Genomic DNA, 17,366 nt, shown 5'->3' on the forward strand with positions numbered 1-17,366 from the left:
GTCCTGTATTAGCCGGGACATCCCGTACGTGACCGCCCTTGTCCCATTTATTGACTACTACTCTGATCTAACGGCTACTTACTTTCATGTATTTTGGGAGAAGTGGAGGAATTGTCGTGTTGCAAATCCGACAGATACGATTCTCTGAATTGCGGTGCAAACTAACATGGCGGCGCCCATCGAGCGTTATAGACCAGCTAATATTGATCATTATAGGTTTTTAAACGACAAAACACATTCGCTTACATGTAATTAAGAATCGGAATATCAGGTAGTTGATGACATAGCTAACAAGTTTGTGAATATGTTGAATAAAAAAGGAAAAACGGAATAAAAGCGCTACATCTGTCATACAGCGCTATTGTAGCTTCGGTGTGTCACATGACAAGCATGGAAATAATAAGGTGAAACGTTTTAAAATAACGATCGCCTTAAACTCACGCTGGGGGGTCAGCTAGAATATTTTAAACTTAAGTGTGAAAATGTTAATATTTTAGCGTTCTTCTTCGTTTATGTTTATGTCTTTCTTCAGAAAAAATATTAACAAAATAAAAAAATTTGAGCCGAGAAAGTTTCTGAAATTTGGTTGAACTGACCGTTCGCAAAGAACCAAGCCGTGCCGCTCTCACGCCACACATGTTCTCACGCAGTGGAAAATACATCGCGGAGCAAAGAGGACACTGACAACGTATCGACAGACAAGACAGAGCAGGTTTCTTTTGATATGAAACAAAGTCTCAGATTTCAAATTTTGTAATTTTTAAAGAAATTTAAACAATAAATACCGTTTTGTGGCTCTTTAATGTGTCATGACAGATTGCTGTAGCGCCCCAGTTCAAGCGGCTCATAAACCGATCATCTCTTCTTACTAGTTAATTTATATCATCAAATAAACATGAATGAACCACATTTCAACCACAGAAAGACGTCAGTACACATCATTTTTCAAGTTTAAGTCCACCAACGTTAATCTACTAACGCCACTGACTGCTTTGTGGGACAAAATGGCGGATTCGGCGTTATGATTGGTTAGATCGCCTGTCAATCAAACACCCGGCGAAGGGTCAATTGACGGAATGATGCAAATGTGTTTATGTCTGAGAATCTTTACATCTTTTATACACATACTTAACTGCAGACACTGAAATGACATACATGGTGTTGTACAGTACAAATATTTTGAGTGTGCGCCTTATTCTGTCCCTTATTTTCCTTTCCGGAAGTTGGCAACCCTAGTTTTAGGTGAGTTTTTTCCACCAGAACACACACACACACACACACACACACACACACAGATAATTTTTTTCTGACACAGTTTAACTCTGAGATCTTGTCATATTTTATTACCATTTTTTTAAACTATAGTGAATAAACTGTATTAATGAACGAAATGTTCAATGTGTCTGAATAAATTTTGGTTTGACTGTAAATATATATATATATATATATATATATATATACATATCTATCTATCTATCTATCTATCTATCTATATATATATATATATATATATACCATTGCATATTGCATACTAATTCACATATTACTTTAAAAATACATTATTACTTCAGCTCTGTCTAATTTTGAGATATTTGTACAGGCCTACCCTACATAATTTGTGTAAAAACACATGATTGATTTTTGGACTACCATATGGTTACTACTTAAATATTTTTGATATCATATCATAATATGATCAGACAAGGTTTATGTTTTTTTTTTTTTTTAGATTTATTTAACTATACAACTGTCGACAAACTGATTTGATCGACAAAAATAAGAAAACGGCCAAAATTGTTTTCTAGGGTTTGCTGCCACCTTGTGTCTACATTGTTTCCTCACATTGGGACAAAATATTTTCAGCAACAGTATGGATTTGGGGATTTTATTGAGAGGGTCTATCAGTGGAAAAATTATCATTAGCTACATTACATTAAACAATATAACATTAATGAGCACCTTTACATGACAATGTATTATGTATACAATATGATGTAGAGTATAATATATATTACAATAAAATAATAATTATGAGATATAAAATTATTGAGCATGAAAAAAATATACATTTATAAAAAAAATACCTGCCAGTGGACAAAAATTCATTATACAATTTAATATGCAAATGTATAATGTATAAAATACGATGTAGAACTAAATTAGAACAATAATATATAATGTAATTATATTAGATTTAAAAGTTATTAAATCTATTATAATAATATCAAAAATAGTACTCCTGTCAGTGGAAAAATATTGCTACAGCAGCATATAGCATAACAGCAAACATTACTGCATGCAAATGCATGTATAAAATATTATGTAAAACTAAAATTATAATTTTTAGATATTAAATTATTAAATATGAAAACAATTATATTTATACAAATTTAGTACAAAGTAATAGAATATAATCAAACCTGGGAGTATTTTATAAAAACTTAGCAGTAAGTTACATTAAAATAACGTTTTAAAAAAACCTATATCCTATATATCCGAAATATTTTTCTGGGTCCCAAATAAATAATATTCATGTTAAGACAAGCGCTGCTGATGCATCGATTAACACCCCCCAGATAAGACAAAGCATTAACGCCTAAACAAAGGAGTTATCCGAGCGCACCGGCATGAGCCCCACATGCGCGACTGCGCATGCTCAGTGCCGGACAGACCGGTGTCCAGTCAGTGTCAGACACACTGATCAGATGCGTTTGCCTCATATGCTCCAGTCCCGTTAGTTACATTCTGTTTGCCTTCGCGTTATTATTGCCAAATCTGCGGGGTTGATGTGTTTAAACGCACGCTGTAGATTTAAATCCAGACATTTATTCACTCTCATATTCCACCCGGGCTGCTCTGCACCTGATGTCGGCATAGGCACGCGCTCGCAAGGTAAGACTGTGTGTCAAGTGCGTCCAAGTACATTTTCTGCATGATTTCACTCTAGATCAGCCTGTCTTGGAAATCTGCATGCTGTTAAATGCAAATGAGTGTACTGCAAAATGTCAGATCCAGTTAAATCGCTTTAATGGAGATTAGTCAGAGATTCATTCAGCATGGCTCGTTTAAGTGGCTTCAAGTTTCTTTTCAGCTTTAAAATATGGTTCCAGTTAGGCGTTTTAGAGCTTAATATCTTAGAGGAACACTGGAAATGTTCTAGTTCTTGAGAAAGGCCATCATGTACTCATGCTTTAAAGAACCCATAACCCAGTATGGTGATCACTGGAATAATGAAACATGACGAACTTTTATTTTTTATTTTTTTTTATAGCTAATAAACACGGAAACCCCATTGTTACTTAATTTTTGCCAGATCTGAACTCTTGCATTCGTGTAACCTAATGCACTCAGGTTGATTAATAAGCTAAGTAATGTTATTTATTAAAAAATAACCAATGAATCTAGACTTTGACAAGTTTCCACATAAGGTACTTTTAGGTTATTTGACAATAGACTACATTTTGCAGGGTGAATCTACTACTGCAAAAAACCATCGAAGAACCTTTATTTTATTGTGCTCACGTTCACTTCATTTCATAGTCACTTTGTTTGCTCTTTATATTATCAGACTGTTGGCTACACTGCTGCAACTTATGGTTTCCGTCGTTTCTGGAAAAGTTTGAGACCTCAGCTTGCATTTGAAGCATCTGGTGGTGGTAACCTTCATGGTGATCATCCCTCTGAGTGCTGCGGCCTCAGATGTGGGTCGATAGGCATTTGTACTTACACTTTAAGCTCGTAGATCAAAAGGAATTAAAGCCTGACTGACAAATGCTCGTGAAACCTGCTGACACACGCGCACGGAGGCTTTTGTCTTCACCAGGGACGTACGGGAACTTTGCACTGCCCGGTGACATGTTTATTTTAACAGAGCTTCGTCTCTTCCGTTTTATAGTGCAAAATCATCATTGCCATCATTGCATAAACCATATTTGGAGACTTAAAATTGTCTGAACGTAATTGCATCAGATACAAAAAAAAAAAAAAAAAGAAGAAAGAGCACAAAGTACAAACACTTTTTTTTTCAATTTCTGTATAGCCAAAAACCTTAAAATCTCACCAAGGACGATAACTGTAACGATAGTTACTAAAAAATAGTTACACCGTGTCCTAACATCGGCGACACGCGATGATTCTATTTTAGAAAACGGTTTTAGAAACGGAACAACAACACAAGTATGATAATGATAATCTCAGGTACTGTTTATGTGCTTTATTCAATGTTAAAAGCATCTAATGCGGGTTTGAATATCATTTTGTGCGTCTTTTATAGCCGAACTGAAAGCAACAACGGACAGTTCACCTCAGATCTTCGAAATAAATAAAAGGAAACAAGAACGTTCAAACTGTCAACTCATTGTGAACAGACAAGTGTATTCTATGACAAAGATTGTTTCAGTAACTCAGTATGTATTTTTTATAATGTTAAAATTGTATAATATTCATGAATTTGAGTATGAACTTATCCATTTTATTGCGAGTGGCCGGGAGCTTCCAGAGAGCGCCCGCCCACGCGCTCTTCTGATTGGTTGTAAATTTTGATTGACTTTATGCGTCTTATATTTGCGTCGCGTCCGGTGTGAACAGACAAATTGTTTGTTGCTGGAATCTTATAGCATCCTGTCTGGTTAGGTCTGAGTGTTAATCGTAAAAGAATAGGGCGCAGACTGAAACAATATCATTAGAATCACTTTCAGAACGACTGATGGACGATAAAAACATTGACAGCCAATCAGAATCCATCCTGCTTTAAATAACTCCAGTAACTCCAATAGCACAACAGCAGAGCATGATGTCACTATACATGGGGTAAGTTGTCACCATTTTCAAACTGCCATTAAAGCTGTAAAACAAGTAGAAAACACAAAACAATCCTTTAAACAACAACAATAACAAAAAAAGTAAAAATATCCAAACAACGTTTTGGCAAACAGAAATTGCAATTAATAAATTGTATAAAAAAACAATATAAGACATATAGCTTGCCCCAATATAAATGTGACAACCTGAAAAACACTCTTCACGGTTCAACCTTCAGTTAAATCTGTCTTCAGTATATAGTTTACTCTTTTCAAATTCATGCTTGCTGGTGTGTTATTTTAATTATGTTCACTTGATGCCCAACAGATTTAACAAAAAAATTAATTTTAGTTTGTAGGACATAAAAAATACCCTAATTTAAGATTTAAACTATAAACCATGATATAAAACCACTGAAAAAACACACATTTGTGAAATTGGACTTTTGACTTTATATTTACTGAAATAAAGATCTGCCTCGGTCTTCCCTATACTGAAAATGAATACATAAGTATTATGTGACTCTTTGTTTGTTTGTAGTTAGTGGAACATGTTTATAATTAATGTTATGAACTACATTTGTGGATACTCTGCTAGTACACCTGTGTGAATCTGAGGAGAACTGACTTCATACACTTAAAATAGTCAAAACACCTGTTGATTTCAAAGACAATGAGCAAAAATGATGAAAAAAGTGAAGAGAAAAGATCCTGCAGCTTTTCAGAAACACTTGATTTGATATTTTCTATCAAACTGCAATGACATTCAGACATTTTAAGTGTGGAAACACCATATATGCATACGACAACCCATACTGTATACGTGCAGGGATATGTATTGTTTCTTTCATTTTCACTATTTTCCTATGCAAAAAACAAAAATCAATCAAGTTTAACCTGATATACTGTAACCACAAGTATTTTAGCATAGCTTATTCTCTCACTGCTTTGCTGGCAAATTTTGCTTTCATGTTATATTTTATTTGGGACCAGTACCATATACAACTGTCCTGTTTTCCTTCAGTTTGTCTCAGTGCAAAACGATAGGGCTGCTAAATAATGCACGGGTGTCAGCAGGGCTGCGAAAGACGGGCTGATTATGTAATGACACTTGTGAACTGTGACCCAAATTAATTCTGCTTACCTGGCACTCAGGTGTGGAACATGATTTAGTTGTGACTTGATGAGTTAAAGGATTAGTTCACTTTAGAATTAAAATTTCCTGATAATTTACTCACCCCCATGTCATCCAAGATGTTTATGTCTTTCTTTCTTCAGTCAAAAAGAAATTAACGTTTTTGAGTAAAACATTCCATATAGTGGACTTCACTGGGGTTCAACGGGTTGAAGGTCCAAATGTCAGTTTCAGTGCAGCTTCAAAGGGCTCTACACGATCCCAGATGAGGAATAAGGGTCTTATCTAGTGAAACGATCGGTCATTTTCTAAAAAAAAAAAAAATATATATATATATATAATTATATCCGCCTACTTCATGCGTGACCTTTCCAATGTGATTACGTAATGCGTGGCGCATCGCATCGCAGTGCAAGATGAGCATTTGTGGTTAAAAAGTATATACATTTTTATTTTTTTAGAAAATGACCGATCATTTCACTAGATAAGACCCTTTTTCCTCATCTGGGATCGCGTAGAGCCCTTTGAAGCTGCACTGAAACTGACATTTGAACCTTCAGTGAAGTCCACTACATGGAGAAAAATCCTGGAATGTTTTCCTCAAAAACCTTAATTTCTTTTCGACTGAAGAAAGAAAGACATGAACATCTTGGATGACATGGGAGTGAGTAAATTATCAGGAAATTTTAATTCTGAAGTGAACTAATCCTTTAATAAAAAATACATTGTCATGTAAAAAAAAAAAAAAGACAAAAATACACAACAAAATCACTAAAGCATTAACTAAACTTAAACTGAAAACAGAAAATATAAATATAAAAAAATTCAAAATATTAATAAAAACTAAAGTCTCAATGATACAAAAATAACACAGACTATTATCCATCATACATTTTAGATCAGTTATTGTGTAACAGAATCTTATTACAGCACATTTATGTGGCACAATGTAATCAGCAATCAAAATCCAATATTTAGTCTTGTGAAATGATCTTTGTATGACTCTTCTGTCCTGAAGGAATTAATGTCATATTGTGCAAGGAAAATCGCTTTTAAACTGCTTATATTCCGTTTGTTCCTTCACAGGATAATCATCTTAGAACTAGAGCCATGGAGACGGTCATTCACTTTATGAATGACTCTGCCGAGTTTTATAAATGGAGCCTTACCATAGCAGGTGAGAATATTCTGAAACGTATATTCATATAAAGTAATATATATGAATATTAAAAATTAATTGAATTGTGTTCCATGTGTTTAAATCTCAGATAAGCGTGTGGAGAAATGGCCGATGATGTCGTCGCCGCTCCCCACCCTGGGGATCAGCGTTCTCTACCTGCTCTTCCTCTGGGTCGGACCCCTTTACATGCAGAACCGCGAGCCTTTTCAGCTCAGGAAAACCCTCATTGTGTACAACTTCAGCATGGTGCTGCTCAACTTCTACATCTTCAAAGAGGTCTGTTGGGGTCCTTTCTTGTTAATACATTTGAATCTAGTGGGACATGGAAGCATCATGGCACCAGAAAACACTAGTGATGCGATAGTATTTTTCAAATGGTAATAATATGCTAAATACAGCAGTACTGCAATATGTATAGTAAAGAATATCGGCATTATGCATTAACTTGCAAAAGACTGAAATCACAGCATTCTGTTTGTGTTTCTTGCAAAAAAAAAAAAAGCAGCATGCAAAGAAATTGGTTTGCTTTTCACATGCATTCTGAGTGGAAGGCAACTTAAAAAAAAACTTTTTCTTCATCAAAAGATATTTAAACATCCTTAAAACAAGATAAATATAGGGTTTTAAGAGAATATATCTTACATTTATCTTTCTAATGCTATTGGCAAGTTTGTTGTGTCTTGTTTTAAACATGCACCTCACTTCATTTATGTTTTAAAAATTGCTAAGGAAACTGTTTTTGCATGAAAAGTGAAGAATTGCACATACATAATAAATACATATATAAAGTAGTGGACAAAAATTATGTCTGGAGGGGATAATTGTTAATTAATTACCCTACAAATTTGATTAAACCATCAAAATATGAGGAACATTATTTTATATACATATACATACATATATACATATATATATATATATATATATATATATATATTAAATATGAGGGAAGAACAAAACCCTAAACTTGGTTAAGGTATTTATCTGACAAAATGATTTGGCAAAAAAGGCAAACTACAGCTACAGGTTTATTTTACTATGCATAGGTAAAAAAAAGCTCACAGGAAAAAGCGTGCATTGACTACAACATAATCAGTTATTAATATTTCAGTGGTTCTCTCTCGATTTTGCATGCATTCATAATTTCTTTGTGTGACAGCCTGGCCAAAAATTATGGCATGTTTTGTAATTTCGCAATATGCTGACAAAATCTTTAACAAATTTTAAATAATATTTGAAGAAAGGGTGAAGATGTCAATTTTCCAAGGCCAGACATCACTTTTGACCACTACTATACGTAAAAAAAAAAAAAAAAAAAAAAAAATTAAAAAATACATACAAATATTTCTTTGTAAAAAAAAAAAGAAAAAAGAATTAAATAAATTAATGACTATTATGCAGTAAAAGTTTAGTTTCATCAGGATTTTATATTCACGCATGAAGTGTTCGCTGTGTGTAAAAATAGTAATGCTGTGATTTCAGTCCAGGAATAGTGCAATAGTGTACAGACAGACCACAGACAGGTCACAGATGTTCACTGGCTCACTGGCTCAAAAAAATTGTGACATATTTGACTTCTTACACAGTCAATCTGTTGCTTGTTTCGTAGGTTTTCTGCAACAACAAAAAATAAGCTATGAAAGGACACAGAAATGCACAGTCTGCATTTGACAAAAGCAAAAGGAATAAACTGTGGCAAATCAATCAGTCCATCACATACAGACTTCACCTTTAACCTTTCCTTGAGCACATATTAATAATAATGAATAATGTCAATGTTTTTCTCTCTAGCTGCTCCTGGGATCGAGAGCGGCCGGATACAGCTACCTCTGTCAGCCTGTGAACTACTCGAATGATGTTAATGAAGTCAGGGTAAGAAATACACAGTCATCCCTTACTAAATGAGCTCATAGACTGCTAATGTTTCTTTATATAGAGCTAATTATAATGACTATACAGACTAACCCAATCAAAAAAAAATAATCCAGACTGAAGCCAAGAACTTGTAGACCTTTAGCATGCAGAGGGTATTTTACAGCTGTAAGGAAAAGGGAGAAAGTTGAGGAGAGGCTTAACTGTAATCAGGAGGCCGGAATGCCGAATCCCAGGATACCGCTTTCACTGGCGTCGGTTAGAGTTTCCTCATGCTGTTGTCTTGGCATGCATCGTCACCCTCATTGGCAAGCTTGGTTTCCCTGGTGACGTGAGGACAGAGATGAGGTCAGGAGTCTCTCCACCTGTAGGCCACACCTCCATTTTCATGGCTCTAGCTAACAGTGTACCTAAAGAGCAAATTAATTGAAATTAATCATTTTATATCTTTATTTAAAGTGACTTTAAGACGCTCATAAGATGAACAGTCCCACTGGAGTGAGCTTAGGTTATGTGTATTGATCAAAGCTTGATAACCCCTTGTGATAGATAGATAGATAGATAGATAGATAGATAGATAGATGATAGATGATAGATAGATAGACAGAAATAGATAGATAGATAGATGTTAGATAGATAGATAGATAGATAGATAGATAGATAGATAGACGGATGGATGAATAGACAGACAGACAGACAGACAGATAGATAGATAGACAAACAGACAGATAGATAAATAGACAGACATATAGACGGACGGATGGATGGATGGATGGATGGATGGACAGACAGACAGACAGATAGATAGATAGATAGATAGATAAATAGACATACAGACGGACGGACGGATGGATGGATGGATAGACAGATAGACAGACAGATAGACAGACAGAGATGGACGGACAGAAATAGACAGACAGACAGACAGATAGATAGATAGATAGATAGATAGATAGATAGATAGACGGATGGATGGATCGACAGACAGACAGACAGATAGACAGCCAGAGAGACGGACGGACAGATAGATAGATAGATAGATAGATAGACAGAAATAGACAGACAGATAGACAGATAGATAGATAGATAGATAGATAGACAGAAATAGACAGACAGATAGACAGATAGATAGATAGATAGATAGATAGATAGATAGATAGACAGAAATAGACAGACAGATAGACAGATAGATAGATAGATAGATAGATAGATAGACAGAAATAGACAGACAGATAGACAGATAGATAGATAGATAGATAGACAGAAATAGACAGACAGATAGACAGATAGATAGATAGATAGACAGAAATAGACAGACAGATAGACAGATAGACAGATAGATAGATAGATAGACAGAAATAGACAGACAGATAGACAGATAGATAGATAGATAGATAGATAGATAGATAGATAGATAGATAGACAGAAATAGACAGACAGATAGACAGATAGATAGATAGATAGATAGATAGATAGATAGATAGACAGAAATAGACAGACAGATAGATAGATAGATAGATAGACAGACAGACAGAGAGACGGACAGACAGAAATAGACAGATAGACAGACAGACAGATAGATAGATAAATAGATAGATAGACGGACGGACAGAAATAGACAGATAGAAAGACAAACAAGATAGATAGATAGATAGATAGACAGACAGACAGACAGACAGACAGACAGACAGACAGACGGACAGATAGATAGATAGATAGATAGATAGATCAAAATGTAAGATATCTAGTGTCACTGAGTCTAGTGGTGTTCCTGCAGATAGCGTCGGCTCTGTGGTGGTACTACATCTCTAAGGGAGTGGAGTTTCTGGACACAGTGTTCTTCATCATGAGGAAGAAGTTTAATCAGGTCAGCTTCCTGCACGTCTATCACCACTGCACAATGTTCATCCTGTGGTGGATCGGCATCAAGTGGGTTCCTGGCGGACAGTGTGAGTACACACACACACACACACATACACACACACACACACACACACACATACAGAGCTCTCTTTGTAAAGACATTCATTGACACAATGCAATCTCTAGCTTCTTACCCTAACTTTACCCATCTCAACTAAGTGCCTAACCCTCACCCTCAATCTACCCTTAACGTAATTATAACCTTATCCCTAAAACCAAGTCTTAAAACAGGCCTTTAAAGGGATCTCAGAACCGGCCAAATGTCCTCACTTTAGTCACTTTGTCCTTACTAAAACTCAAACTGGTCCTCACAAAGATAGTTGTACAAGTAAACATATGTTTGTGAACATTTATTTGCATATACTGTACTATTTCAAAAGGTGCTATATATTAAAAAAAGTACTTTTACAAGCAAACAACATCTTTATATGCATCTCACCATTAACACCAATGTGAGGAAAGTAGACCAGGAAGGTGGATCATCTGAAAGGATAAAGGTTGATTTGCATGAGAACCATTTACAGAAACTTCTTGACATTAAGTGTGCATTTTGAGGCTTGACCAAGAAGAGAATCTAAAACAGAGGAAGGATAAGGGGATTTGCGAAAAAGGGAGGAAAGGTTAGGAGAGCCTATAGGGGGTGTGGAAGGGGTCAAAGGGTACAGACGGGTACAGATGGTCAGAGGCTAATAAGGAGGAAAGGGTGAACAAAGGATAATGATCTGAAATGGGTGGAGTAGGTCAGCGTTTAGATGATCTTGTGTCTCAACAAGTGCTGGTAACACTTCCAGAACATTTCATATTCGGCGCTTGATGTTAAAAGATGTAATATAAGTCTCTGGTGTCACCAGAATGTGTCTGTGAAGTTTCAGCTCAAAATACCTCACAGATCATTTATTATAGCTTTAACAGCTCGCACTTCGGTTGCTCAAAAACAACAAAGCTGGAGAATCTCACGCAGCCAAAATGAGGATTGTCAGTAACGGTGTTCAGCCTTACATTGTTCAAACCGGAGTCGACACTGATGGAGAGACTCAGGAAGAAGTTACAACTTTTAGAATGAAACTGGACGTTTCTGAATGGTTAGTGGATACATTTATGTAGTTGCTGTGGAGTTGATTCAACTCATCGACTAGCATGTGCCGTCATGTTAATCTTTTGTGCAAATCCAGCGTTGAATTGACCCTCGTTTGTGAAGCAGTCCGGTGTAAAATGACGGCATGACAACAACACTCTACTACAACAACTCTTCCTCTTCTCTAAAGCAGCCCAACATGGCCTCACCCCTTTGTTGCGTGTTCTTGAGGGCAGGGTTTATGTAAATGTTAGGGTTAGTGATGTCACCAACCCGGGAAGAAGCTTGTTGTAGTCCCTACCAGCCATTTGTTGTAGTCCTTAAAATGCAATTTCTGTAAAATAAAATATCTTCATTTGCATTGAACTTTGAGTGTCGTAACTTTTCAGATGTTGTTTATGCTCAAACAGCAACATTACACACTAACTAAAGTTAAAAAAAATCATAATCAAATACCCCTTTGGCTCTTCATACATCTTGAAGCAATTTACCTCATTCGTGAAACTCAATTAGAACGGATTTCTGTCTTAGAAAAATTTCCACATGAATGTGACATGGAAAATTCATTTTGACCGTGATCCATGAAAGAGTCCCAAAAATATACCATGATCTTACGGTATCCTGAAACTTGATCAATATTTTGTTGGACCAACATATTTTTTGATATTATATCTGACTAAATCTCCTTCCTTCCTTCACAGCTTTCTTTGGCGCTACAATTAACTCAGGCATTCATGTGCTGATGTATGGCTACTACGGCTTGGCAGCGTTTGGTCCAAAGATCCAGAAGTACCTGTGGTGGAAGAAATACCTCACTATTATTCAGATGGTAAATAAACACTCCACGTCCCTCTTAGCTCCTTAAACTGCAATATCAAAGAACAATACTTTGATTGACTGAAATACAACTGTGACTCAACCTGCTATTAGTTTTCACAGCTCAAGATAAACAATTCAAATGATTAATATTTTGACACTGAGTTGGGTTTTAAAAATGCATTGTTACTTTGAAAGTTAAATGTATTGATTGCAGAATTTAATAACCAGTTATAATTACTATTATAAACATTATTATAATAAAATTCAACATTGATTTCTTATCCAAAATACAATTATTGAGTCTGTGAATGTACAATCTGGTGTATTTTTGCCAATATTCTGCTATTGTTTAATTAGTCCATCCAATTACTTCTGGAAATAATTAAGAATCAATATGTTAATTCAATGCAAATCTTTACCAAATCATTTAGCAAATAATTGAATGACTGTCAGCAAATATTTAGATAGTCAGCAAATAAGCAACCATTGGTAACTTGAATGTGTGTGGCTTCCGGTGTCATTCGCTTCCAGTTATTATACCTGTATGAAGTCTGTTATGCTGCTTGATATTGCAAAGTAGTATTTATCATATTATTTTAATAACTAATATTGTAAAGTAGTATTTATCATATTATTTTAATTAGTTTTACCGATTTACTGCACTTTTTCTTCTAGTTATTTACCTATATTCGCTAATGAATCGGAAGTCTCGCACATTTAAAGAAAATAGCTTATTTCCACATTGCAAAATAAGATGGATAGCTGAATATAGTGAACCGTTGTGTTTAAACTAAAGTGGTAAAATCTATCAATCAACCATCAACCAAACAGAACATCTCTTGGTGAGTACAAATTGTCATTTTATGATTTTATTTGACACCATGAAGCTCTTCTAGGCTACTTGAAGCAATCAAAGAAGCCTTTAAAGTTGCAGATTTCTGTTTCACACCCATTTAGATCCAGTTCCACGTCACCATTGGTCATGCCGCTCACTCTCTCTACACGGGCTGCCCGTTCCCGGCCTGGATGCAGTGGGCTTTGATCGGCTACGCCGTCACGTTCATCATCCTGTTCGCCAATTTCTACTACCAGACCTACCGCCGCCAGCCACGGCTCAAGTCGGCAAAACCTGTCATTAATGGCTTCTCCACAGCAAGTAATGGCACCACTAAGGCACCGGAGGTCACGGAAAATGGAAAGAAACAAAAGAAAGGAAAAGGAAAACATGACTGAAATGAAACACGGAAACTCATGGGGTTCAAAAATGCCCATGTAATCTCAACCACAACAGACTGTTTGGTAATTGTAAAAACAAAATTGGTCTTTTTTTGGTCAACTTGCTGATTGCATTTCAAACTAGGAACATTTCTTAAGGATACCAACGCAACCAATTCTGTGTGACGTCACTTTCTTGGTCATCTCCTGATGTTTAGGCTACTTGTGAATATTTTATAATGTAATTCGTCCCTTGTGGTATGCCGAATCTGAAGAGCAAACTACTTTAGGATATTTAAGTATCATCTAGGGGAGAATAGTCAGTTTTAAACTGTTTTTTTTTTCCACAGAATGACAGATAAATACACTTTTTTCACGTAAACTTGAAACTGATTCTCTTAAAGTTTTTATTGAATACAAGAAGATGATGAAAGATTCTTACATAAACGGCTCATCTGGATGCTTTACATGTCCTTCCTCTGTTCTCAGTGGCAGGCAGTTTTCTTGACAATCTTGAATCCTGAAACAACAAATGATATGGAGTCATTCAAGATGCAAGACTAATCACTTCCATAACACTTGCGGATAATCCCACAAATCTCATTTTCTATTTTTTAATAGCTATATTGTCAGTTTGAATCTTCATTCGTAGTGAAACAGTGGTGTTTAAGGACTCTGGTGACCGTTATTACAAATAGAGGATTTTTAAAAGTGGCAATACAATTCAACCAAAGAAAAACACTTCACATTTGGTGGGTTTATACTTTTGCATTAGATGTGTTTAATTTAATTTCCTGTACTGAACAAGTTCCTGAGAATGCATGCAGTAATGATGGTATCATCGCTTTATACTCAGGTAGTTTTACATGTTTTTGTTCATGTAAATTTAGACACATATACTGCATACACACACACTTGTGTCCTTAATATCCAATATGTGTACTCCTCTCTATTGCTTTATGCATGTAGCTTTTTATGAAGTTTTTGCAAAAGTCATATTGCATTACAGCTACACTAATTTTGCTTTTTGTTCCCTTTATGAAAAAAAAGTTCCCTATTAATAAAATCCAACAATTCTAAAAGCAGGTAGACAACTCTCAAAACATGTTTGAAAACTGCTGTCTATGCTGTATATTTCCTGTGTGAATGAATACTCTTAAATTCACACAGGAAGTGCACAGGCGGTGTTTGTGATCTGCACACTGTTTACAGCGGAAATCATGTCCACCGTGTACAGCTTTAATGTTCCTCTTATAATAAACAATTATACCAATTGATACAGAACTGAATGAAATAAACAGGATGTCAACCTCATTTTCTGTCTTGTCTCGCTCTCTCTCATGTATGTTGGCTTACTACTCAATTACTTACAAATGACTTATTTTTTGCCAATTAAAGCATTACTACAGTTGATATTTTAATTTTAAGCATTAAGGGCCATTTACACCAAGGACGATAACTATAACGTTTTAATAACTGCTCTAATCAGGGAAGTCCGCACCGCAGCTATAGCGATAAACGATAGAGAAACGATATAGTTTGAACCAGAATCCTTCCTAGCTCTTCAGAGCGTCCCCAAAGCCACGCCTCCTTCAAAACACATGAATGCGCACAGCCAGAGCAAAGCGTCACGAGAAACGGCGTTAAATTAAAGACTTTATATATAGAAAGAGTGCACTGCTGTTATTATAAATGGGAGAAAGTGCAATGCGCAATATGGCGGAATAAGTCCCGCCTTCTAAATAAGAGCCAGTCGGCGATTGGTAAAGTAATCGCGTCACTGCAGCTGCCTTTAGAAGCTCCGGTTGCTATAGAAACAGTCCGACGCGCGCTTCCTATAAAAACGCGTGCTTAAGACTGAGCATGCGCATAAGCTTGATCCAACCTGATGAGTGCCGTTTTCTGTCATGATTTGAGCGTTTAGAAACAAAATTAATGAGACAGTTGTAGTCAGATTTCATTGGTGATTTCAAATATGAAATTTAATGGAAAGCTTGGCAAACAGCTTTGGAGGATTTGATGTTTCCCCATTCAAAGAGATAGGAGCTGCACTTGCATGCCAGAGAGGCGTTTCAAAGATGGCTGCCGAGTGAAATTACTCGTCTTAAAGGGACTTTGGTTAAATTACCTCATGTCTCAAAGCACATAACATTACAATAATAATGAAGGTAAACAACTTACAGAGCTCTAGTTGTATCACCTGACTGTTGCAAATTCATTTCGGCATTGATAGTGTTGACAAAGAAATGCAAAAATCCAAATTTGAAGATGTGAACAAGTCCGGATAGAATGTCACGGGTTGCCATCGCGTAATTACGGGTACGACACAAGCGTCAACCTTCCAGTCTCTCTCTTGAATCCAACACACAAGTGACTTAAACTGCAATTCATCGACTGGCCGCTAGAGACAGGCTCCAAAAAGAAGTCAATCCCATAGACCCCCTATGTTAAAATGCCCAACTTTACATCAGAAAAAAATATGTTCAGCCTGGTACAAATGATATTAAGCCTTAAAGTTCTGCATAATGAAGGGCGTGGCCACTTGAGTGACAGGCGGATTGCAGCTGCTGTCACTATTAACTGTTTGTCTGCCGTCTGTTAGCTCTGTTAGGAGTGACACACGGTGACACGCTGCCAAGATGGCGACAGCCAGCTCCGCCCATTTTGGGCTTCAAAAATGCTCTTCAGAAACCTACAGGTGATGTCACGGACACTACGTCCATTGTTTTATACAGTCTTTGGTACGACATAGCGTGAATGCAGCATAAGCTCGTTGTTTTGGTTCAGGAGGAACTGTAAAAGGTATCTGTTGTTTGTTTGTGGCACTAGGTGACTGTCTGTCTACAACTCTGCATACGTGCTGATGATGGAGGTATGCAAATACATATGGTGACAGGCAGGTAGGACATCCTATCATTGCTTTCGGACTGAATGCAATGATTGGACAAACATTTTTTGGTCCTGAGACTTCCACAGAAGATATATGTACATGTTTTAATATTACCACTTCTATTATTGATCATCTATCAGGATGTGAAGAGAGTTTCAACAAGAATAACAAAAAGTGTTTATGACAAAAATTGCCTACCCTACCTTTAACAAGCTAAAGTGACAGACGAAATAACTGCAGCGCACGCTTATAATAAACAGAACATTATCATACATTGGTGTGGGCACTAATATCGTTATCGTTCTTCGTGTGAACGGGCCTTTAAACTTAACAATCTTGCTATTGGCATAAATGACACATCAAATCTTGAGTGTGTTAGGAGAGATGCACTGTTCCCTTTTCCAAGTGATTAGAAAAAAATTCATAATAGACTTTTACAAGTCTAGGATTCAAGTCTG

At 36.1% G+C, this 17,366-nt stretch overlaps 1 protein-coding gene across 1 annotated transcript; it reads left to right on the forward strand.

The window, feature by feature from the left end:
* Positions 1-2,519: 2,519 nt before the first annotated feature.
* elovl4b (ELOVL fatty acid elongase 4b) lies at positions 2,520-15,332 on the forward strand. Its single transcript, XM_051880370.1, has 7 exons — positions 2,520-2,892; positions 7,021-7,111; positions 7,203-7,390; positions 8,906-8,986; positions 10,764-10,935; positions 12,686-12,813; positions 13,761-15,332. The coding sequence occupies exons 2-7, from the start codon at positions 7,045-7,047 to the stop codon at positions 14,034-14,036; spliced, it is 912 nt and encodes a 303-aa protein (XP_051736330.1). The 5' UTR covers positions 2,520-2,892; positions 7,021-7,044; the 3' UTR covers positions 14,037-15,332.
* The last annotated feature ends 2,034 nt before the right edge of the window (positions 15,333-17,366 follow it).

The sequence above is a fragment of the Ctenopharyngodon idella genome, chromosome 22, assembly GCF_019924925.1.
Source record: "Ctenopharyngodon idella isolate HZGC_01 chromosome 22, HZGC01, whole genome shotgun sequence".
Taxonomy (NCBI): domain Eukaryota; kingdom Metazoa; phylum Chordata; class Actinopteri; order Cypriniformes; family Xenocyprididae; genus Ctenopharyngodon; species Ctenopharyngodon idella.

Coding starts and splice junctions, on each gene's coding strand:
- elovl4b (XM_051880370.1), top strand. CDS start 7,045: ATGGAGACGGTCATTCACTTTATGAATGACTCTGCCGAGTTTTATAAA. Junction 7,112..7,202: donor ATGGAGCCTTACCATAGCAG/GTGAGAATATTC, acceptor TTTAAATCTCAG/ATAAGCGTGTGGAGAAATGG. Junction 8,987..10,763: donor ATGATGTTAATGAAGTCAGG/GTAAGAAATACA, acceptor GTGTTCCTGCAG/ATAGCGTCGGCTCTGTGGTG.